Raw genomic sequence first — 24264 nt, forward strand, 5'->3', positions numbered from 1 at the left:
TTGGTACGGTCCTGGCTTCTTCCGGTCCACCACTTCCGGCTCTCCGTCCGTCCTCCTGTTTCAGCGCTGCTGCTGGGATGATTTGGGGCCTTTTACGTGTGAAACTATAATGGGGAAGAAGAAAGCGACGAGCGGGTTGGGCAGAGCGTTGATAAAAGAGAGGAACTTGGCCAACAGGAGTCACAGCAAGACCGGCAGCTGGGTGAGGCTCTGGCCTGGGCTCGGCCGCCTCATTAAAACCTTCCAGACGTTACCACTGAGCTCTGATTCCCCCCCCCCACTTACTTAATTAATGTGGTTTATTTATTTATTGCATTTGTAGCCCACATTATCCCACCTCTTTGCAGGCTCAATGTGGCTTTCAATACATCATGAATAGTGGAAGCATTTAAAAAGATATACATTTAGCATTATAGAAGGATCTTGAGTACATGAAAAAGATAGAACATACTAGTAGTTTAACAAGCAAATATTGTAAGGCAGTTCTGGATATTTGTATTTGAGTTCATATTTGTTGGTCTTTGTGGTATATGCACAAATCGCCTACTTAATTATAGAACTGTCTCCTAAAATGTACTTGTATACTACTACTTTGCTTTTCTCATCATGCTGACCAAGAACATGCAATACTAAATGTTTATTACTAACATTCTTCCACTACTCATGATGTATTGTAAGCCACTTTGAGCCTGCAAAGAGGTGGGATAAGGTGGGATACAAATGCAATAAATAAATAAAGAGATAGGTTTTCAGTAGTTTGCGGAAGTTGGTTAGCCCATAGAGCGTTTTTAAGTTGCGCGGCAGCGTGTTCCAGAATTGTGTGCTCACGTAGGAAAAGGTTGAGTCATGCATTAGTTTGTATTTTAGACCTTTGCAGTTGGGGAAGTGAAGATTAAGGAATGTGCGGGATGAGTTTTTTGGCGTTCCTGCGTGGAAGGTCTGTCAGGTCTGACATGTAGGCTGGGGCGTCTCCGTGGATGATTTTGTGAACTAGTGATGCGTTCTTTGAGTGGGAGCCAATGTAGCTTTTCTCGTAGGGGTTTAGCACTTTCATATTTTGATTGTCCTTAATTAATGTGGTTTAGGTGGGGTAATGTGATAACTTGCTTGTATAACATGTCTAGATGAAGTAACATATCTGGCTATTACATTCAGACCTTTTACCTATTTGAGCACCTGCTTTTGTTACATTTTAATGTGAAATTTTTATTTATTTATTTGCTGCACTTGTATCCCACATTTTTCCACCTATTTGCAGGCTCAATGTGGCTTACAAAATGTTATAGCAACATGTACACATTATAGGATAAGAATTTCAGAATATAGATACAGATGGGTACATAGAATATCATAGCAATCATATTAACGGAATAATAATTTTACAATTATTACAAATAAGAGTGCATAAGTAAATCATATTGGATTGGGATTGAAAGATCAACATAACATAATGATATCAGGACAAGATATAATATTCAGTCGTGAGGATGTAATTAGGATGAACAGATAGGAGGGTTCCATTGACTGTCTTAAAGGTATTCTCTTTTCCAAATTAGATGTGTAATTGACCGGTTGATCATAAGGTAAAACAGTGTGGGGGGGGGGGGGGGGAGGTCATTATTCAAAATCAATTTAACTGGACGGGAGAGGCTCCTACCCACTTAAATCACATCTCACCAGCTATCTGCTGATATTCAGTGGCACATAACTAAGTAGTGCTGTTGAATATACCAGCAGCCATCCTAAATCTGGGAAGGAGAGGGGCAGTTCCAGGGGGCGTCTGAGCAGAGCCAGAACTCATCTGGAGACCGGCTGTATTCAGTGCTGGTGTCTAGCTTGCTAACTGGGCAGATAGGACTGCACAAAAAGTAGTCTTGTCTTTGCCCAGTTAGCTATTTCGCCACCAATACTGAATGTCGGCTAGTGTCCAAATAACTTCCAGGTATGGCCTCAAAGGATCTCTTTCCACCCCTCCCCCCCCTTTCTGATCTTTTCACCCATCTGATTCCATATCCCCTACCTTCCTTTAAGATCCCTGGTGGTCTAGGGGTCTATAAGGCAGGAGCGATGCCCACTCGCACCTGCTCGTCATGGCAGCGGACACTGCAACCTCTAATAGCAGTCTTGCAGTACTAGTGCTAGTACTGCAAGACTGCCGCTAGAGGTCAGTGGCTATTTTGAAGCCAGAGACTCCTTAAGGAATTTAGTTTTATTAACTGAGGGGCCCTTTTACAAACGTGCGTAAGGGCTTACACGCATGCAGCGCGTGTCAAATCGGGATTGCTGCCTGGGTAGCATGTGTGCCTGGCGGTAATTCCGAGTTTGGCACGCGTCGATAACCTGCGGTAGAAAATAAGTTTCTATTTTCCACTGTGGGGGCATTCCCGGTGGTAATCGGCAGTTGGCGCATGCTGGACAGTTACCGCACAGGTAACGCGTGAGCCCATACTGCTGAGTCAGTGGGGTGGCGTTAAGGTCTCAGGCCGTAAGTAGACGCACGCTGGTTTTCATTTTGCTGTGTGTCCATTTACCGGCCCTCCCCAAAACCCCCTTTTTCCAGACGCGGTGGAGAAATGGTCCAGCGCATGTCCAATACACGCTCCCACACTGCTGCAGGCCACTTTTTGGCACACCTTCGTAAAAGGCCCCTATGGTTGGCAGTGAAGTATTTTTGATTTCTCTGTTTTCTTTTTGCAGCTGCACACAAGCGAATTAAATGATGGCTATAACTGGGATCGGCTGAACCTCCAGTCAGTGACTGAGCAGAGCTCCCTTGATGATTTCCTTGCAACAGCTGAGCTGGCAGGAACTGAATTTGTTGCTGGTAACTTTTTTTCTGCTGATTTTAAAATAAGAGAAATCAATTTACTACTACTACTATTTAGCATTTTTATAGCGCTACAAGGCGTACGCAGCGCTGCACAAACATAGAAGAAAGACAGTCCCTGCTCAAAGAGCTTACAATCTAATAGACAAAAATAAAGTAATCAAATCAATTAATTTGACAGTCAGTATTTAACTGCAGGGAAACCTTAGATCCTATACATTTTACCCAGCAGTGAAAAAAAATGTCTCATCTAATCACAATTCCATAAGATACAACACTTCACTATACATATTTTAACAGATCTCAGCGGCGACTCGTTTCATTTGAGCATGTAAGCCCATAGCTCACCTGCCTCCTCATTGGTCCATTTCTTTTACATTTTAATATGAAATCTTTAATATAAAAAAATCTTTTAAACTGCATAGGACTCGGACACCACAACCAACATGCGGCATGCTTCGCTATTGCTGCCTCGGGGTGTGATCCGATATAACCAAAAAGAAAAACAAGGTCTGTTAAAATTTGTATAATGTTGTGCTTTATGGAACTGTGATTAGATACAACATTTTCCACTGCTGAGTAAAATGTGTAAAATTAGAATAGTGCAGGAATGAGACTGACAGGCAGAGGGAGATGGGATGACTGGGTTATTCTAGTAACCCGTATCTGTTCATAATTTGTGCTAATGGAATATTTGTAATTGAAATCCAATTGGTAACCTCCGGTAGAGTTCTTTTCAGAGTGAGTTCTTGAAAGGACAGGAACATGTTCAGAATTTGGTTTTTGTTTTTTTTTTTCTCCTCCTAGTGAACATCCAGCAGTGAAAACTCTTTAGTGGGAGCTGTATGGTGTTCCCTCAAAATTACTTTTTAAGTTTAGATCATTGAAATAAAACTACTGTCTCTATACTCGGCATAATTTCAAAATGATGCATGACAAGTAATACATCCTATATCAATTAAAACTGTAAAGAATAAAGCTTCAAGGAGCAGCCTTGTTTGCAACAGAGTCGTACGTTTTCTTCAAACAGGGCGCTGATTGGCCTGTATTTGGTATGGCGACATAAATAATATTCAGAAAAACATGGTCTTAGTGCGTTTTTATGTGGGTCATTCCCATGCACTAAGGCCATTTTTGCCAACAGGGTAAAAAATTTTTTATTTTATTTTTGTTACATTTGTACCCTGCGCTTTCCCACTCATGGCAGGCTCAATGCGGCAGGCAATGGAGGGTTAAGTGACTTGCCCAGAGTCACAAGGAGCTGCCTGTGCCTGAATTGCGAATCGAACTCAGTTCCCCAGGCCCAAAGTCCGCCACTCCTCCACTGTTGCTACTATTTGAGATTCTACATGGAATGTTGCTATTCCACTAGCAACATTCCATGTAGAAGTCGGCCCTTGCAGATCACCAATGTGGCCGCGCAGGCTTCTGCTTCTGTGAGTCTGACGTCCTGCACGTACGTGCAGGACGTCAGACTCACAGAAACAGAAGCCTGCGCAGCCTTCTATATGGAATGTTGCTAGTGGAATAGCAACATTCCACGTAGAATCTCCAATAGTAGCAACATTCCATGTAGAATCTCCAATAGTATCTATTTTATTTTTGTTACAGTTGTACCCCGCGCTTTCCCACTCATGGCAGGCTCAATGCGGCTTACATGGGGCAATGGAGGGTTAAGTGACTTGCCCAGAGTCACAAGGAGCTGCCTGTGCCTGAAGTGGGAATTGAATTCAGTTCCTCAGTTCCCCAGGACCAAAGTCCACCACCCTAACCACTAGGCCACTCCTCCACTCAGATTTTTCTGTTTTCTCCATTAGCCTGTGAGTCCCTTCCACCACGCATTATGTAGGCAGTAAGAGCTCAATCACGAGCCATGTGCAAATCGGTTACCATTTGGCAATGTAGCTGTGCTGACCGATTAGCCCAGAACATGCCCACTCTCTGCCCCAGGCCTGCCCCCAGTTCAATAAATTTTTAGCACTGAGGGGATTTGTTTCAAATATTTTTTTTTTCAGTTAACAGAAACAAACTCATAACAAAAACAGTTCTTTTTTTTTTTTTTTTTAATTCTCTTACATAAACATTCCACAACCAGGAGAGAACCACCCCCCTCAGACATAATATACAAGTGAACACCAGTGATCCAAAGTATCAAGTGCCTTCTCCCCCCCCCCCCCCCCCCCCCCAGTGGATTCAGGGGAACAAAAACAGTTCTAAAAATAATATAGTTTTCAGTATTTCTACTTCTGAAATATTTCATAAATTTAAAAAGTCAAATAACAACATAATTAAAATTGGTTTATTTTGGAGAACTGATTTTCTTCTATGGACATATAGCGCTGTAAAAGTTTTTTTGGTATTTTGAGGTATTGCCTTAACTTTCTTTTCCTAAATTAGCTTATTTGTGTTTTGTAAGCTTTCTTTTTTTTTTTTTTTTTTTTGAATAGAGAAGTTAAACATTAAGTTTGTTTCTGCTGAGGCAAGAACGGGTCTGCTGTCTACAGAGGAGACCAAACGAATCCAGAAACTCCATGATGAAAATGAACAGTTCTTATGTATACCACGGAGGTAGGGAAAACACTAACCCAGGCTTTTTAAGAAAATTGTTCATTTAAAATAGAGGCCATCACGTTATTTAAAACTACACAAGAAAGCAAATTCTGTATAAACATTTTTCAGTGTCAGGGTACTTGTTTTCCTCACATTTAATACCTTACACCATGATTTACTCCTGCTGGAATTCTGTGCGACTGGCATTTTCACGCAGAATCTTCTGATCATCATAGGAACGTCAACGGGGACTAGTTTTTTTTAGCGGCTAAACTTTAGCTGTGCTGGCTGGCTGGCTGGCCCATCTGGCCCTGCCCTGCTCCGCCCCCTGCATCTGTGAGCCCTCCCTGGGCCTACCTTAACATGCCCTGGTGGTGTAGTAGCATCTTCAAGGAGAGGGGGAGGCAGGAAAGACCCCCCCCCCCTTTCCTCTTCTCTCCCATCAATCTCTGTGCCGGTGCTCCACTTCTTCAAAATGGCCACCAAGACTTCAAGCGGTAATCTCGAGAGGCTGCTGCAGGAAGTCTCAGCAGCCATTTGGAAGAAGCGGTGGTAGCGGCACAGAGCAGCTGTAGCGGGTAAGAAAAAGAGAAGGGTTCTTCCCTGCCCTGAAGAGGCACTCCCGATGCAGCTTCTCTCATGCTCACTGGTGAGTGCAGAGGGGCTGGAAAAAAATAATGGATTTTATGTTTGGCTACTGGGGGGCCCGGGGCGGGAAGACTAGATCAGCACACAGAAGTCCATTTGTGTGGTGAAACGGGGGACTCATGCTTGTTGTTTGTAATGTTGTCTTATGACTATTTTTCCTGTTTGGCCAGCAGTTGGTGCCTGTCCTCTGCTTTATAGCTGTAGCAAAGGTCTGGTTTCCTTTTAGCTTAGCCTCCCCAAAGAAAAGAGGAAAACCCCTGAGGGAAAGAGTAACCTATAATGCCATTGGTCAAACCCCCTCAGGGCTAATGCTCTATACTCTGATTGGTCCTGAAGCCCAAGATCTAGCACAGAAGGTGCTGGAATTCTCTAGTCTCAGTGGGAGTGTGGAGAGATTAGACCTCTGTACTGAGACCCTGTTCAATTCCTGTGAGCAGTTTCTTTTCCTGACCTCCCCAGGTACTACTTAGGTAGTAAAAAGCATTTAGTTAGTTTTAATACTGAGTCCTTGTTGTTTTACCTGTTTCTGTTTGCTGTTTATCACTTTTACCATTCACTGTTCTACTTTTTTTTTTTTTTTATAATAAACCTATTAGTTTGTTAGCTCTGTTGTCCTGGACTGACTAAAAATCCTGGCAGTTTGTGTTCTCAGACTGTGAGTGATTTTCTGGGAATTGTGGGACTCCTAGGATTGTGTCCCTAAAAACCACCGCGGGAATAACTTATGGATGGGAGACTCATCCAGAGGCAAGCAGGACCCAGCAGGCGGGTGGAGGGTATGCCAGTATAGGCGTACATGCGCAGGTGCAAGCAGGCCTGGGCAATGCTGGGTATTTTTGTGGTTTGAAAAGGAAAAATCCTAGAATTCAGTAGGTGTTGATCAGTCTACGAGTGGCACATTCTTAATAATGGGTCAGGTGTGAAGATAGGCTGACTTCTCCATTTGTTTTCTGCATCTTCCTTCCTGTTCTGTTCCTGCTTTACTCCGGTTTTGCCTTTTGGCCTCTACTATCTCCTGCTGTTCCCCTCCTCTCCATTCCCGGCCTCTTCCTTAATTTGCTTTAATTTATACCTGTGCAGGTAGCAAAAAATAAAATGAATTTTATTGAATAGCAATAGTCATCTTTCCATCTATGGTACCTGTTAGTATCTGAAGTCCCAGAGCGATTTTTTTTTCCAATCTTTCCATTTCAGTGAATGATAATAATTGACCGTCATACTGAAATCTTTGTGTTTCTTTATGGTTAACATAGACCATACTGGGATGAGAGCACTAGCGCTGAGAAGCTCCAGCAAGCAGAGAGAGACAGCTTTCTAGAGTGGAGACGCCAGCTCGTGCGGTGAGTGTCTGCGTTGGGCGCAGAAACGTTAGCAGCCTCTGGCTGGGCCTTTTTGAATCTCAGCAATGGACTGATGATGACTAAGAGGAGAAAGCAATGGATTACCCAAAGTAAATGGTGGTTCTGTAAAACAGCTGACATGTTCTACCTTTCTTGTTCTTGGTGTAGGTTGGAAGAAGAAAAGAATCTGATTTTGACTCCCTTTGAGAGGAATTTAGATTTCTGGCGTCAACTGTGGAGGGTCATTGAACGGAGGTAAAGCTTTATGCATTCCACACACGAACACTCACTCACTAACATGAACACACACACACTAACACTCAGTGGTTGGAGAGACAGATAACCTCTTTGACTTGTAAACACCTTGAATTGATGAACCGGGTTTAAGTCAACGAGGGTTAAATGTAGAATGATGGTAACCTACATTATCTCCCCTAGTTTGGGTGGTGGGTATGTGGTAATTCATTGAGACACAAACTGGTTTTCCTTCTTACTTTAAAGTGATGTCGTAGTTCAGATTGTGGATGCCAGGAACCCTCTCCTATTCAGATGCCAGGATCTGGTAAGCAAACACATTTAAAATAACTTTCTTTGTTGTAGGTAGTGAAAGACTTGTTTTATTTGCTATTTTCTGTTTTTCATTTTGGAGTGGATGAGTAGCCTAGTGGTTACAGTACCAGTATTGACATCCCAAGGTGGCTGGTTCAAATCCCACTGCTGCTCCTTTTGATCTTGGGCAAGTCACTTAACCCTCCATTGCCTCAGGTACAAACTTAGATTGTGAGCCCTCCTGGGACAGAGAAATATCCAGAGTACCTGAGTGTAACTCACCTTGAGCTACTACTGAAAAAGGCGTGAGCAAAATCTAAATAAATATTCTAGAATTCTAAAGAATATCAAGATTCCATGCAGAATTTCAAAGTGTAGCAACATTCCATGTAGAATCCCAAGGAGTAACAAGATTCTTTGGGGTGGAGGAGTGGCCTACTGGTTAGAGCACCAGTCTTGCAATCCAGAGGTGGCCAGTTCCAATCCCACTGCTGCTCCTTGTGATCTTGGGCAAGTCACTTAACCCTCCATTGCCTCAGTTACAAACTTAGATTGTGAACCCTCCTGGGACAGAGAAATATCCAGAGTACCTGAATGTAAGTCACCTTGAGCTACTACTGAAAAAGGTGTGAACAAAATCTAAATAAATGAATAAATATTTGAGATTCTACATGGAATGTTAATGTTGCTATTCCACTAGCAACATTCCATGTAGAAGCCTGCCCTTGCCGATCAGCAACGCAGCCGCGCAGGCTTCTGTTTCTGTGAGTCTGACGTCCTGCACGTATGTCAAAAATGTTCTAATTCATCTACGTTTTCTCATTGTTCAGAAACAGTTTCTTATTAGTTGATGTACATGTGATTCTGATGTTAGATTACAGTCTGTTCACGCTTTCCAAAAATACTAGGACTAGGGGGCATGCGATGAAGCTACAATGTAGTAAATTTAAAACGAATCGGAGAAACTTTTTCTTCACTCAACGTGTAATTAAACTCTGGAATTCGTTGCCAGAGAATGTGGTAAAGGCTGTTAGCTTAGCGGAGTTTTAAAAAGGTTTGGACGGCTTCCTAAAGGAAAAGTCCATAGACCGTTATTAAATGGACTGGGGGAAAATCCACTATTTCTGGGATAAGCAGTATAAAATGTTTTGTACTTTTTTGGGATCTTGCCAGGTATTTGTGATCTGGATTGGCCACTGTTGGAAACGGGATGCTGGGCTTGATGGACCTTTGGTCTTTCCCAGCATGGCAGTACTTATGTACCCCTAGTATTTTCAAGGTGGATTCCAACTAACATTCCAATAACAATGGACTCAATCTTGTCTTTTGATTCTATCAGAAGAAATGTAGTTTTATCCTTGTTTAGTTTTAGTAAACTGTCTGACATCCATTTAGCAATTAATGAAATACAGTGTTCAACCCCAAGAACCACATTTGCTAATCCCGAAGGGACTGGAATTATGACAGTAATGTCATCAGCGTATATAAAAATTTTAAAACTTTCAGATTCAAGTGGTCTCCCTAGAGAAGTCAACAGAAGATTAAATAAAATAGATGACACCGGGTTATGGAAATAGGTCTCTCTCTCTCCCCCCTCCCCCCCCCCCCCCCCCCCCCCCCCCCCGCTCTCCTATAGGCAGTTAACTCTCAATTACTTACATTAACATATGCCAGAGAACCTTTCTTGGAATTTGAAATCTCTCTGCTCATCCTTATTGAAATGTATTTTCAGTAAAACAACCTAAGTAACATTTTACTAAGCTGCGTAAGCGTCTACGTGCGCCAAAATGGAGTTACCGCCCGACTACCGCGTGGCTCTTGTGGTAATTTCATTTTTGGTGCGCATCCGAAAAATATTTTTTTATTATCAGATGCGCATAACGGATGCGCGCCAAGTGGCATTTGGCGTGCGAAGGTCATTACCGCTAGTTAGGTCTCAAACCCAAAACGAACACGCGGCAATTTTCATTTTGCCGCACGTCCATTTTCGGCAAAAATTTTAAAAAGGCCTTTTCTACAGGTGTGCTAAAAAATGGATAGTTGCATTCCCAAAACCCGTGCCTACACTACCACAAGCCATTTTTCACAGCGCCCTTGTAAAAGGACCCCTTTCTTAGCCTGGGGACCGACTTGCAAAGTCAACAAAATGTCTTTTTCTTTACATGGCAGCAATTAACTGAGGCACCGTCTAGTTCAAAAGGATTTTCTGATTTCTCTTTTAGGAGCGTTGCGTGAAAGAAGTCAGTCAAGATAAAGAAAACATCATTCTGGTCAACAAGGCAGATTTACTGACTGAGGAGCAGCGGCAAGCCTGGGCGAGATTCTTTGAGGCTGAAGGCGTAAAAGTGGTGTTCTGGTCGGCACTCCTGGAGAGCCAGCGGCTGGGCACAGAGACTAAGGTAGAATAGGTAACGCGTTCAGTGGGGGGAACTGTCAGGGTCAGCATATGCTGTACAGAGCTCATAGTGCAGTTACTTGATTGAGAAGACTTGGGGGGTGATTTTAGAAGAATTAAACGCCATTTACACATATAGCCCCAGATTCTATATAGGTCGACTAGACTTGCATGTGCAAATCTAGGCATATTCTGATTTGCGCTTGCAACTCAATTGGTTAAAAGCCAATCAGCGCTGATAAATTAGATGTTAATTATCAGCACTAATTAGAATTTATGCACACTACTTGCTAAGCGTATTCTATAATGTAGTATGTGTAAATTCTACCGTGCGGATCCCCAAAGTCGGCATGGCCACGGGAGGAACATATGCGGGTCATGAGCGTTCCTATCATTTACACACAGGGTAGGGCGTTGCCATTTTGGAGGCAGCACTGGAAGGAGGAAGGAGTGCTACTCCTTTTATTTCAAGGTACCGGAGAGGGGGGGTTGAGGGCGCTAGACCACAGGGGGGGCCTCCAGCCCTCCCTTATGTCGGGGGGGGGGGGGGGGGAGGGAGTCGGAAGGTCATGGAGAGAACACTACCACCAAATGTATACGGTTTTTTTTTCCCAAAAAAACCTCTATAAGGCCATATTCGGGTTTTTTTTTTTAAAGGCACCGCATTCAGCAAGCCTTTTATAAATACAGTGCAAATTTGTAAACACCCCAACTTGGACATCTCTTTTCTTACCTTGTGTCTCCTTATTTTAATGCATTGATTTTTCCACCTGCTAAAAGTATCAAATTTTTGTTCATTCTTTCTGCAAACTTTGTAATTAAGGCTCAAGTTTCTCAGAGTCAAATACGAATGGATTAAAAAAAACATTCATGGGTTTGCTTAGTCTGCCTCTGATTGTAATTCTATTAAGGCAACTACCTGCCCTGATTTGGTGGTAGTATCATAGTCTCTGTCTGTTCTGTGTCTTTGGTGTCGTATCAGGAAGAAGAGTTGGAAGATAGATCTGAAGGAGAAAGTGGTTCTGAAGGTGAAAATGAAAGTCAGGAAGATGAGACGAACTTTCCACGTGCACATCCAGGTCCCGACAGCCATGTGCTTCTTAGTGATGAAGAAGAGGATGAAAGCGATGAGTACCTGGATTGTGAAGAGGAAGAACACTGGCAGACTTGCTCTGAAGATGACGAAGCCCAGTCCAGGACCGAGAGCTTTTTGGGCCACAGTGCAGCAGCAGCAGCACCTAGGAAACTGATCTGTAACTCCAGCCACCTGGTGCAGAGCAAAGAATTACTGGACATTTTTAAAGCCACTCATAAAGGGTCAAAGGTTAAAGAGGGGGAGATCACAGTAGGAATGGTAAGGGAATACAGTCTGCTTAAATGTTTACTTTTTAGAGTCTTGCCCCATTAAAGCGCACCACATTTTTAATGTGTGATTTCTCCTGAAGGAAACAGTGACAGAGAAGACTTGTAAAGGAAGAGAAATTATGAGAAGCTGACTCCAGTGACATGAAGTAAATTATAAAGACATGACTGGATGCAGTTCTAAAGCACCGGATGGGTGGGAGGGAAGGACTAGACTAAAATAATGGGGCGAGAGATGAAGGGAAAGTGATTTTTTTTTTTTTTTTACACCCAGCTGCATGGGACGCTGATCTTCTGGTGCTATGCCCAGCCTCATAAAATGTGTCTGTGTTCATCTCCTTTGCAGGTGGGTTACCCCAATGTCGGGAAGAGCTCGACAATTAACACAATCCTTGGAAACAAGAAGGTGTCGGTGTCTGCAACACCAGGCCACACAAAGCACTTTCAGGTACTGTGAGCCTCTCGCAGGCTGAAAGGTTTACACCTCCCTCAGACAGGATGAGTGCTGGTACTTGCCATAATAATATTATTATTATTTATTGCACTTGTATCCCACATTTTCCCACCTATTTGCAGGCTCAATGTGGCTTACAAAGACCTGTTATGGCAACGCCATTCCAGGATAAATAATACAATTGGTGTAACAAAGAAGTCGATGAAGGGAAGAGGATTTGGTCAATCAGCTGTAGAAAGATACCCTTCGAATAAAGTTGGGTAGGTGTTTTGTTATAGTTGAATTAAGGGTTCTCGTGGTAAGCTTTGTTAAAGAGGTAAGTCTTCAGGGATTTGCGAAAGTTAGTTAGTTCTTTGATCGTTCTCAAGTGAATTGGAAGTGAATTCCATATCTGCGTGCTCATATAAGAAAAGCTGGTCGCGTGTAACAGTTTGTATTTTAGTCCTTTACAACTGGGGAAAGTATTCCTAGGTGTTCTGGAAACTAGTTTGTTCAGTAGATGATGTGGTGTTTGGATAAGGACACTCTGTATAAAGTCTTTATGTGCTTTCTCTGCAGACTCTGTACGTGGAGCCTGGCTTTTGCCTCTGTGATTGCCCAGGCCTGGTGATGCCATCTTTCGTCGCCACCAAAGCTGAAATGATATGCTCTGGGATTTTGCCTATAGATCAAATGAGAGATCACATTCCTCCTATTTCACTTATATCCTTCATTTTCTGTGCTCTGTGTTTTGTTTGTTTTGTAGGTCTTGTTCTGTATACTGTTAGTAAGCATGGTACTTTTGTTCCTGCAGCAACAACGAGGGTGAAAGTGAGGAGAGTTCTAAAAGTCCAAGGCAAACGAGGAGTAAGAACGCACAAGAGTTTATTTGCCAAAATATACTGATACAAAAACCCTACACGGGCCCTGTTTCAGCGCAAAGCCTTCCTCAGGGGTCGTAGCAGTGTAAATTAGATTAAATTTGCAGAGTCATTAAAAAGAAAACAAAACAAAGGTGCTGGATAAATATGCACTGTAAAGCATAGGTGACAAAATGTCGCCCCGATTTTCGCAGAGGCATTTGGTCGCCTATGCTTTACAGTGCATATTTATCCAGCTCCTTTGTTTTGTTTTGTTTTTTTAATGACTCTGCAAAGTTAAGCTACAAAAATGGTATGGGATTTGCGTTGCAAACTGTATGAGGAGACACTTGCTGACCTGAACATGTATACCTTGGAGGAAAGGAGAAACAGGGGTGACGTGATACAGACGTTCAAATATTTGAAAGGTATTAATCCGCAAACGAACCTTTTCTGGAGACGGGAAGGCAGTAGAACTAGAGGACGTGAATTGAGGTTGAAGGGGGGCAGACTCAGGACTAATGTCAGGAAGTATTTTTTTCAAGGAGAGGGTGGTGGATATGTGGAATGCCCTCCCGCGGGAGGTGGTGGAGATGAAAACGGTAATGGAATTTAAACATACGTGGGATAAACATAAAGGAATCCTGTTTAGAAGGAATGGTTCTGTGGAATCTTAGCGGAGATTGGGTGGCGACGCCGGTAATTGGGAAACAAAATGGGAGCTGGTCAGACTTCTACGGTCTACGCCCTGATCATGACTGAATAGATAGGAATGGGTTGGAGTGTAAATTTAAGAGGCTTCGACGTTAGCTCCAGAACTTAGTACAAGAACAGTGCTGGGCAGACTTCTACAGTCTGTGCCTTGAGAATGGCAAGGACAAATCAAACTCGGATATACATATAAAGTATCTCATACCATGTAAATGAGTTTATCTTGTTGGGCAGACTGGATGGACTGTACAGGTCTTTATCTGCTGTCATTTACTATGTTGCTATCAATAGAAATCAAACAAAATAAAACATGGAAAAGAAAATAAGATGATACCTTTTTTATTGGACATAACCTAATACATTTCTTGATTAGCTTTCGAAGGTTGCCCTTCTTCGTCAGATCGGAAATAGGCAAATGTGCTAGCCGACAGTGTATATAAGTGAAAACATTCAAGCATTACTATGACAGTCTGACAGGGTGGGAGGATGGGGGTGGGTCGGAGGTATGCATGGGGACATCAAAGCATATCATTGATATTCTAACAGGATGGGTGTGGATAGGTAAGGGGTGGGTGTTGCTATGTTACTGCTACGATGCCCGAGGAAGGCTTTGGGCCAAAACACAGCCCTTGTAGGGTCTTCGTATCAGTATATTTTTTGCAAATAAACTCTTGGCCTCTCTTACTCCTCGTTTGCCTTGGTCTTTTAGAACTCTCCTCACTTTTACTCTCGTTATTGCTGTTTGACTGTTTGTGGAAATTGTGGGAACCCTTTTTTTTTTTTTTTGCTTGGATTGCTTTGATGTGGATTAAGCCTTGATGTGGACAAAGGGCAGCAAACTGCTCACAGAGCCTGGCTAGTCTGCACCAGGCTGCATAATAACATGTCCAGGGCTTGAGTTAAGCTCTTTATTTTGTTTCAGCTATGTAGACTGCACGTACCTAGCAGGGTCCGAGCTTCACCAGCTGAAATCGCTCATTCACTTAGGTAGTGGATTAGATTACTTATGTTAACCGGAAGGAGATCATTGAATGGATAGAATTGCGCAGCAGACCTTATATCTGCAGTTTATCCACAGAATATAGTGAAGAAAAAAAACAAATATTATTTTATGATAGAGCCTGTTTTCTTTGGCTTTATCCCACAGCTTTTTAGTAGTAGCTCAAGGTGAGTTGTAGTCAGGTACACTAGATATTTCCCTGTGCCCAGAGGGCTTATAACCTAATTGTACCTGAGGAAAGATCAAAAGGAGCAGCAGCGAGATTTGAAGTGGGCTTCCCTGAGTCACAACCCGCTGCTCTAACCATTGGGCTATTTCTCCATTCCACTTTTAGAAAGCTGATTGTGAGTGTTACTACTACTACTATTTAGCATTTCTATAGCGCTACAAGGCGTACGCAGCGCTGCACAAACATAGAAGAAAGACAGTCCCTGCTCAAAGAGCTTACAATCTAATAGACAAAAAATAAATAAAGTAATCAAATCAATTAATGTGAACGGGAAGGAAGAGAGGAGGGTAGGTGGAGGCGAGTGGTTACAAGTGGTTACGAGTCAAAAGCAATGTTAAAGAGGTGGGCTTTCAGTCTAGATTTAAAGGTGGCCAAGGATGGGGCAAGACGTAGGGGCTCGGGAAGTTTATTCCAGGCGTAGGGTGCAGCGTGACAGAAGGCGCGAAGTCTGGAATTGGCAGTAGTGGAGAAGGGAACAGATAAGGATTTATCCATGGAGCGGAGTGCACGGGAAGGGGTGTAGGGAAAGACGAGAGTGGAGAGATACTGGGGAGCAGCAGAGTGAGTACATTTATAGGTTAGTAGAAGAAGTTTGAACAGGATGCGAAAACGGATAGGGAGCCAGTGAAGCGACTTGAGGAGAGAGGGAGTGTTAACATCTTAGGTAGATCAATGCCATAAAATTAGGTTTTCTAGTGAATAATACTAGATTTGGGAGTGGCCAGCAGCTCCCCATTACTGCAATTACCATTTTATTCATTCAACTTGATAACAGCATCACCTTTTTAAAATAAATTATTTCAAGGCATTCAACAATAAGGGAAAAAGAGCCTATTACAATAAACACCCCCTCATTCCTTTACTGACCTACATCTGCCAGCGTATCCCAAGGCACGTATTCGAGTCGATCTATGGAATCAACATTGTAAGACCCAGAGAAGATGACGACCCAGACCGTCCTCCAACGTCTGAGGAACTCTTAACAGCATTTGGATGTACGTGAAACATGGGTTTGTATGAAATGAATACCTCGGCCTCTACCCTTCCCTTCTTTTGTTTCATTCTCTCTAAACATCTTTAACAAAGAAAGCTGTTGTCCTCATTAATGATTTAATCTTATGTGGATGCTGAAATCCTCATTCTATGCACGAAAAGTTAATTTTCAAAAGGCCTTAATCTTATGAGGATCCCTTCGCCCCTTTCCCTCTTTCCAAAAATACTAGGGCTAGGGGGCACGCAATGAAGCTACAAAGTAGTAAATTTAAAATGAATCGTAGAAAATATTTCTTCACTCAACGTGTAATTAAACTCTGGAATTCATTTCCAGAGAATGTAGTAAAAGCAGTTAGGTTAGCGGGGTTTAAAAAAGGTTTGGGTAGCTTCCTAAAAGAAAAGTCCATAAGCCATTATTAAAAAGGACTTGGGGAAAATCCATTGCTTATTTCTGGGATAAGCCGCATAAAATGTACTGTTTTGGGATCTTGCCAGGTACTTGTGACCTCAATTGGCTACTGTTGGAAACAGGATACTGGGCTTGATGGACCTTCGGTCTGTCCCAGTACGGCAACACTTATGTACTTATATGTACTTTATTTTTAGCTGCGGTAAATGCACATTAGTGCTTACTGGACCCTCCCCCCCCTTCCCCGTGAGCCAGATGTAAGTATTTTCCCATTGACACCTTTGGCCCTGTGGCCTTATTCAGTAAAAAGAAAAAAAAATCTCTTTTCATTCTGTGATGAAGCCTTTTTAAATAAGGTGTTAGGGCACTCTGTGTTTTATTTTGTCTTGATTACTAATTCAAATGTAGGTGACTCAGGAGTAACAATCTCATGTTTGTGCCACAGATATGAGAGGATTTATGACAGCTCACGGACAGCCTGATCAACCAAGATCCGCCCGATATATATTGAAGGACTATGTGAGCGTAAGTGCTTCTGAGTGATGTCTGATAAGTATCCAAAGACTTGCAGCTGAGTCCAGCCGGAGATAGGAAATCCTCAGACACGTACACTAGCTGACTGTGCAGGAAACTGGGGTGTCATTCTGTGACCTTTCCTCACCCAGGTTTGATTTCAGACTCGGCAAACGAACCTGTTTACACGCTGTTCCATTTTAGCAGATTCCAGATGGAGCAGCAGAAATTGGTTAGACGAATGTCTTCAACCAACCATAAAATAGTGCCTGAGAGGGGGAGGAGTAGCCTAGTGGTTAGAGTAATGGGCTGAGAACCAGGGAATCTCACTTCACCCATCTCTTTGTGACTTAGGCAAGTGACTTCACTCTCTGTTGCATTAACAACAAATTTAGATTGTAAAACCAGAAAAGTACTGACAGTGCCTGGTTATGACTGTGGATGACAACTTACTGTACCCGAGTATAACTCGCCTTGAACTACTAAGAAAGACATGAGCTCAACCCAGTCTGTCTTTGTTTCTAAATAAAGTGCTCCTCTCTTCTCCCCTCCTAACCAGGGTTGCCAGGTTGAAAAACGTTTCCCCGCCCAAAGGTAAACCCGCCCCCGACGTCTTTAACCCCGCCTCTGACATTTAACCCTGCCCCTGACGTAGCCTCCAACGTCACTAGCCCCGCCCCGACGTAGCCCCCGACGTCATTAACCCTGCCTCTGCGGGCTTCTATTGGACCAATAGAAGCCCCAGAAAAGCACCCAAACCCGCACCATGGCTTTTTAAAAGCCGCCCAATTTCCCGCAGCCCGCAAACATTGCCCGCAACCGGTCTCGAAAAGCCGCCCAGTTGTGCGGGAAACTCGCAGACCTGGCAACATTGCTCCTAACCCCAAAAGAAGCAGTTGAGTAGAGGTGATATGAAAGTTTTTTTAGCTGTGATCTTGACATCTGAAGCAGGGGTCCATGGGCTCTCAAAGCTCGCGTACTAAAATCTCCTTTACTGTGTGTCCTTTAAGAGGTCTACTACTACTACTATTACTTAACATTTCTAGAGCGCTACTAGGGTTACGCAGCGCTGTACAATTTAACAAAGAAGGATTGTCCCTGCTCAGAGGAGCTTACAATCGAAAGGACAAAATGTCAAGTTGGTGTAGTCTAGATTTCTTGAGTAGAGGTGTGGTGGTTAGGTGCCGAAGGCGACATTGAAGAGGTGGGCTTTGAGCAGTGATTTGAAGATGGGCAGGGAGGGGGCTTGGCGTATGGGCTCAGGGAGTTTGTTCCACGCATGAGGTGAGGCGAGGCAGAAAGGGCGGAGCCTGGAGTTGGCGGTGGTGGAGAAGGGTACTGAAAGGAGGGATTTGTCTTGAGAGGAGGTTACGGGTAGGAACGTAAGGGGAGATGAGGGTAGAGAGGTAAGGAGGGGTTGCAGATCGAGTGCATATGTAGGTTAGTAGGAGAAGCTTGAACTGTATGCGGTACCTGATTGGAAGCCAGTGAAGTGACTTGAGGAGAGGGGATTGATGTGAGTATATTGGTGAAGGCGGAAGATGAGACTTGCAGCAGAGTTCTGAATGGACTGAAGGGGGGATAGATGGCTAAGTGGGAGGCCAGTGAGGAGTAGGTTGCAGTAGTCAAGGCGAGAGGTAATGAGAGAGTGGATGAGAGTTCGGATGGTGTGCTCAGAGAGGAAAGGGCGAAGTTTGCTAATGTTATAGAGGAAGTCTATAGACTGCATTTTTCTCTGGGGCTAGTACTGCTTCTGTTTTTCAATTGTAATGTAAGTACAGTAACTCCAGCATTCTTACTACAGGGCAAACTGCTATACTGTCACCCACCGCCTGCCATTGACCCATCGGATTTCCAGCCACAGCATGAAAGATTTCAGTCATGCAAAGATGCTCAAGAGAGCAGGGCCTCAGCGCCAGGCAGGAAACAGAAAGTGAAGCAAATTGAAAACTTGGTTGACAAAGCATTTTTTCACCAGGTAAGAAGGTGCAGTTCTTAGGGACGTTTATGCACAAAAATCTTATTGATCTGTTCATTCGTTCTTTGTTTATGAATTGTGTTTTGTTAGTAAAACTTAACATGATGCACAGACATAACGTTACGCAACTGAAATAACGTGTTTGGAATAAAATAGAATAGTGTGAGATTGAAGCTGATTATAAGTGTTACCTATTTTGCTCGCGCAGCATCTCGGCTTCTTCTGGCTGTAGGTGCTAGACTTGAGAGCTGGATTGTGGTCTTAGGCAGGTCAATGAATCATCACACACTAGTGACATTTAAAGAACCCTTCACAGAGCACAGGCGTGCATATTTATATCTTAATTACGCAAAGATGGAACTACAGAGACACTTCCCCTCTGGAGAGAGACCGATACTTTTATTCATTCTTGATCGGTTCATTTTTAAGGAAAATACGTAATAACATTTACCAAGTCATTGAGCAAGTTAAGATTAGAGGAGTGGCCTAGTGGTTAGGGTGGTGGACTTTGGTCCTGGGGAACCGAGGAACTGAGTTCGATTCCCACTTCAGGCACAGGCAGCTCCTTGTGACTCTGGGCAAGTCACTTAACCCTCCATTGCCGCATTGAGCCTGCCATGAGTGGGAAAACGCAGGGTACAAATGTAACAAACAAAAAAAAATTAGTCTTCAGCTTGTAAGCTACTTTTTTAATAACAGATAATAATAATTTCAGGTGTGTTTGTGCTGAGAAATACCAATTTTTAAAATAATTTGGTCATAGGTAAATTTAGTATTTTTTTTAAACTGATTCTTACTAATACTTGTGATTCTTTTTTTTTATTTTGTGAGTGTGCATCTAGTACAGATTCTGCTGGCTTAATTGTAAGAATTTGCTAGTAGTTTTTCAGACTGTTACAGTATACGTTATGCTGTTGTGCACCAGGAAGCTGGGTCACAGTAATCTCGGACCAGTTAGCCACGGGCTCTGCAACTCACCCATTTGTCCAGCCATTTCCGTTTAAAAGCAGCAGGCCTAGATAACCTCTTTATTATTATTATTATTACATTTGTACCCCGCGCTTTCCCACATAATGCAGGCTCAATGCGGCTTACATAGTAATTTGAAATACAAAGTTAATAGAATTTTAATAAAACAGTGCAGTCAAGGAAGAGAAGTTGTGTCTGAAGGGGTGGAGCACTGGATGGAGAAGGAAAGCTGCAGGGTACCTCACACATGAGTTCAAAGGTAGGATGGGGGAGCAGTTTGAGATTGAGGGGAGTGGTGCCGGATCACGGATGGGGAGGAGAGGGGAAGAGATGGCAGACCACGGGGAGGAGACTGGTCCCCGAATGTGTGTGATGGGTGCTCAGTGTGTGAGGGTAACCGAATGCGTGTTGACTTGGTGGACGGGATTCCCATGGCACACCTGGGGAGTAGCTGCGACACACCAGTTGAAAAATGTTGCCCTCATGGATGCTGATGTGTTAAGTGGTGCTTAGACTGTAAACTTCAGCTGTGAGGAACTAAAGCCAGTGCTGGACAGACTTCTACGGTCTGTGTTCCGTAAATGGTAAGACTAGTTCCTTTGTTTTCTTGCAGTAAAATACTTCAGTTTTGCATTTTGAATTCAGATCTTCATCTCCAGATTTCTTTGTATTTCCGTCTTTTTGGTGAATGGAAGAAATAGTGCAAGTGTCTTAAAACAAACAGACCTGATTGTGAGCCGATTTTCTTCCATTCTCTACTTATAGATCTGTCCCAAAATTGTGAAGTAGGTAGCCCTTTGGTTATGGCTGTACCAAATATTCGTATTTGATTTGGCCCTGAATACATTTGTATTCAGCCAAATGGCGATTTAAGTTTGAATATTTTATTTATTTTATTTTTGTTACATTTGTACCCCGCGTTTTCCCACTCATGGCAGGCTCTATGCGGCAGGCAGTGGAGGGTTAAGTGACTTGCCCAGAGTCACAAGGAGCTGCCAGTGCTGGGAATCGAACTCAGTTCCTCAGTTCCCCAGGACCAAAGTCCACCACCCTAACCACTAGGCCACTCCTCCACTCTACCATGCTAAATCCTACTGAAGCAAACACTTTTTCTATGATTTCATGTTGCTTCTTTTATTATTCGTTATGTTAAAGCTCGATACCCATGATTTGTATTCGTCTGAATAATATTTTTCATGATTTGTATTCAGCTGAATAGTAAAATAGGCTATTCAGTACAGCTCTACTTTGTGACTGTGCCCCTGGATTTTGAGTAATTTAGGGCAAGATGTCCTTAAAGGGGTTTTACTATTTTGTGTCTGGTGGGAAAGTGCTTACTATATCTGCCTTTAGTAGTCCTGGTACAAAATAAGTACCTGAATATATGTAAACCGCTTTGAATGTAGTTGCAAAGCCCTCAGAAAGGCAGTATATCAAGTCCTAGTTCCCTTTCCCTATTTGAGATTCTACATGGAATGTTGAAACTATTTGAGATTCTGTTGCTACTATTGGAGATTCTAGATGGAATGTTGCTACTATTGGAGATTCTACATGGAATGTTGCTATTCCACTAGCAGCATTCCATGTAGAAGCCTGCGCGGCCATGAGGAACTGAGTTCAATTCCCACTTCAGGCACAGGCAGCTCCTTGTGACTCTGGGCAAGTCACTTAACCCTCCATTGCCCCATGTAAGCCTCACTGAGCCTGCCATGAGTGGGAAAGCGCGGGGTACAAATGTAACAAAAATAAAATAGATAATATTGGAGATTCTACATGGAATGTTGTTACTATTGGAGATTCTACATGGAATGTTGCTATTCCACTAGCAACATTCCATGTAGAAGGCTGCGCAGGCTTCTGTTTCTGTGAGTCTGACGTCCTGCACGTCAGACTGACAGAAACAGAAGCCTGCGCGGCCGCATTGCTGATCTTCAAGGCCAGGCTTCTACATGGATTGTTGCTAGTGAAGGAGTAGCCTAGTGGTTAGTGCAGTGGACTTTGATCCTGGGGAACTGAGTTCAATTCCCACTGCAGCTCCTTGTGACTCTGGGCAAGTCACTTAACCCTCCATTGCCCCTGGTACAAAATAAGTACCTGAATATACTGTGTAAACCGCTTTGAATGTAGTTGCAAAAACCTCAGAAAGGTGGTATATCAAGTCCCAGTTAGTTCCCTTTCCCTTCCCTTTTACTAAGCTGTGGTAAAAGGTGGCCATAGCATGCCCATAAGCCATTTTTACATCAGCAATGAACAACTGATTTTCTATTTCTCCTATTAATGGCCATGTACTAATGTTGCCATAAGCGTGTGAGCATTTACCGACACCTATTTTGTAGGCAATAACAGCTCACGCACTAATCCATGTGCTGATAGTGCAGACATGTCCCCTGTGTGCTAAAATAGTGCACAGTTTACTTACTGCAGCTTAGTAAAAGGACCCTTTAGTTAGATGACTGTAAAATTCAGATTAAATCGCACGTCTTGTTTTCAACTGGGCCTGAAAGCACAGTGGCTTGCCAAATGCCAGAGGAGCAGGCTAAAAACCAGGGGAACTAGGGTTGAAATCTCACATATTCTCCTTGTGATTTCACACAAGCTACTTAACCCTCTATTATCTCAGGTGCAAGCTTAGATTATGAGCCCTCTAGGTGCAGGGAGATAACCTACTGTACCTCAAGGTAACCTGCTGTGAGCTAAGTGCCAAAGAGCACTATTGAACGCCTGTCCCCAGAATCCATGACTTGAAGTCCAGTGCTGTAAAACCTAGACCTCCCCTCTTTTTCTTTAGAATAAAATGCAGGAAAAGTTTACCAAATATTTCTGCTGTACAAAAGAGAGAACGGGGCGAGTGTAGCATGTACTTTGAGGGAAAAGTACTGGGTCCCAATTCACGCCTGTAATGACCTTCACTCCAAAGCCATGCCTGGTATGATCTCAGCCTGTCCTGTGCACTGATAGTACTTGCATTCGGTCAAACAGAGCTTCCTTTTGGTATTTATAGAGTATAATATATTTAGGCAACATATAGCGAGAGTGGAAACTTTTTCTCAAGCCAGTGACAACAGAAACAGTTGCCACATATCCTTAGTCTCTGGTAGCATTTCTCGGTACTTGAGGATCTTCTGTATCTCCGTGTGTTGTACTGACACTTCTAGTAATAATTCTGTTCCTGTATTTTTCTGCATTTCCACTATGTCGAGCTTTGTTAATTGGTAGGCTGACAGAGTTTGTTGTTATTTTGTGTAGGAGAATGTCCGAGCCCTGACGAAAGGCGTTCAGGCAGTGATGGGATATAAACCTGGCAGCGGCCCAGTGGCTGCAGCCGGCCGTGAAGCTACAGTTGGAAAACCCTGGAAAAAGCATGGGAACAGAAACAAGAAGGAGAAGATACGCAGGATAAATAAGCATCTGGATGCTTAAGCTGTGGCCGAAGGACTTTGGTTAAATGTGTAAATAATAGCTGTGGACACAGACGTTGCAGAATGGATCCTGCCTGCACTCAGATGCCTTTCTGTTTCAGTGTGCTACAAACTCTGCTATATATTTGTGACAGGATGGGATCGCCCCCTGTGTGTGTTCGATCCTCTGAGTAAACCTCATTAATGGCCAAAAACTTGTGTTGAAATGCTTGGGAATAGATGTGTAGCAGGGTTACCTGGTACTCACACCAGGGGAGTCCAAATTAATTAGCAACATAACCTGAGAATGATCATCTGGGAAGTGTTAGATAACTCTAGCTGGTCACATTGCTGTCCTCTGGTGCCGTGTTACAAGAGGTTAAAGGACAGTGCATTACATTTTGCAAGAAATATTTTTTTTCAGGATTTACAGACTAAAGGGTTTATTTTAGGAGCCATATTTGTAATTTTCTTTTGGAAATACCAGCATTTACTTGTGTATATTTCATACTGGTGTAGAAACTGATTTCAGAAAGCCACTGTTTACATGTGGAAATCCACAGTACTTCGACATTTCAAGGGGGTGGGTTTTGGACTAGCATCTACATGTATACTGCTAGATTCTGTATAAGTCACCCAAAGTTGGGTGCACAGTTTTGGGCATGGATTGCAGATCTGCACGCAAACAAATCAGCTAATATTGGCGTTGACAAGTGCTAATTAGTTGTGTTATGGGTGGATCTGCCCTACAGCCCAGTTCTATAACCTGAACGCCTGCGCAACTCCAAAGGGGGGCATGGGCAGGTCAGGGGCAGTCCCAGGATTTAGGTGTGGTGTTATAAAATAGTAGTCATTTCCACACCTAACTTCCATAGTTGGGTGTGACCATTTACACCGGCTTTTCACAGGCATAAATGCATGTGGCCAAAGTTAGGCACAAAATGCACACGAAGGGGCCCTTTTACTAAAGGGTTGGCGCATGGCAACAGGCTTGCCGCGCGCCAATCCGGAACTTTTGCTGAGTTACCGTAGGAGCCTGGCAGTAGTTCCCACCCCCCGGCGCATGCCATTTTTGGCGCTACAAAAATATTTCTATTTTT

General features: G+C 43.2%; 1 protein-coding gene across 1 annotated transcript; it reads left to right on the forward strand.

Moving 5' to 3' along the window:
- Positions 1-24264, forward strand: LSG1 (large 60S subunit nuclear export GTPase 1). The gene is made up of 14 exons (XM_030216745.1): positions 1-202; positions 2698-2824; positions 5275-5395; positions 7279-7365; positions 7534-7620; positions 7867-7927; positions 10137-10313; positions 11292-11663; positions 12018-12119; positions 12684-12827; positions 15776-15899; positions 16752-16831; positions 18624-18797; positions 23013-24264. The coding sequence occupies exons 1-14, from the start codon at positions 110-112 to the stop codon at positions 23184-23186; spliced, it is 1923 nt and encodes a 640-aa protein (XP_030072605.1). The 5' UTR covers positions 1-109; the 3' UTR covers positions 23187-24264.

This window comes from Microcaecilia unicolor, chromosome 10, assembly GCF_901765095.1.
Source record: "Microcaecilia unicolor chromosome 10, aMicUni1.1, whole genome shotgun sequence".
In the NCBI taxonomy this organism is placed as follows: Eukaryota; Metazoa; Chordata; class Amphibia; order Gymnophiona; family Siphonopidae; genus Microcaecilia; species Microcaecilia unicolor.

What these genes read in the sequence shown, in the direction of transcription:
- LSG1 (XM_030216745.1), top strand. Translation starts at nt 110, where the DNA reads ATGGGGAAGAAGAAAGCGACGAGCGGGTTGGGCAGAGCGTTGATAAAA. An exon ending in AGGAACTGAATTTGTTGCTG is followed by an intron (nt 2,825 to 5,274) that starts GTAACTTTTTTT and finishes TTTTTTGAATAG; the next exon opens with AGAAGTTAAACATTAAGTTT. An exon ending in TGGAGACGCCAGCTCGTGCG is followed by an intron (nt 7,366 to 7,533) that starts GTGAGTGTCTGC and finishes TTCTTGGTGTAG; the next exon opens with GTTGGAAGAAGAAAAGAATC.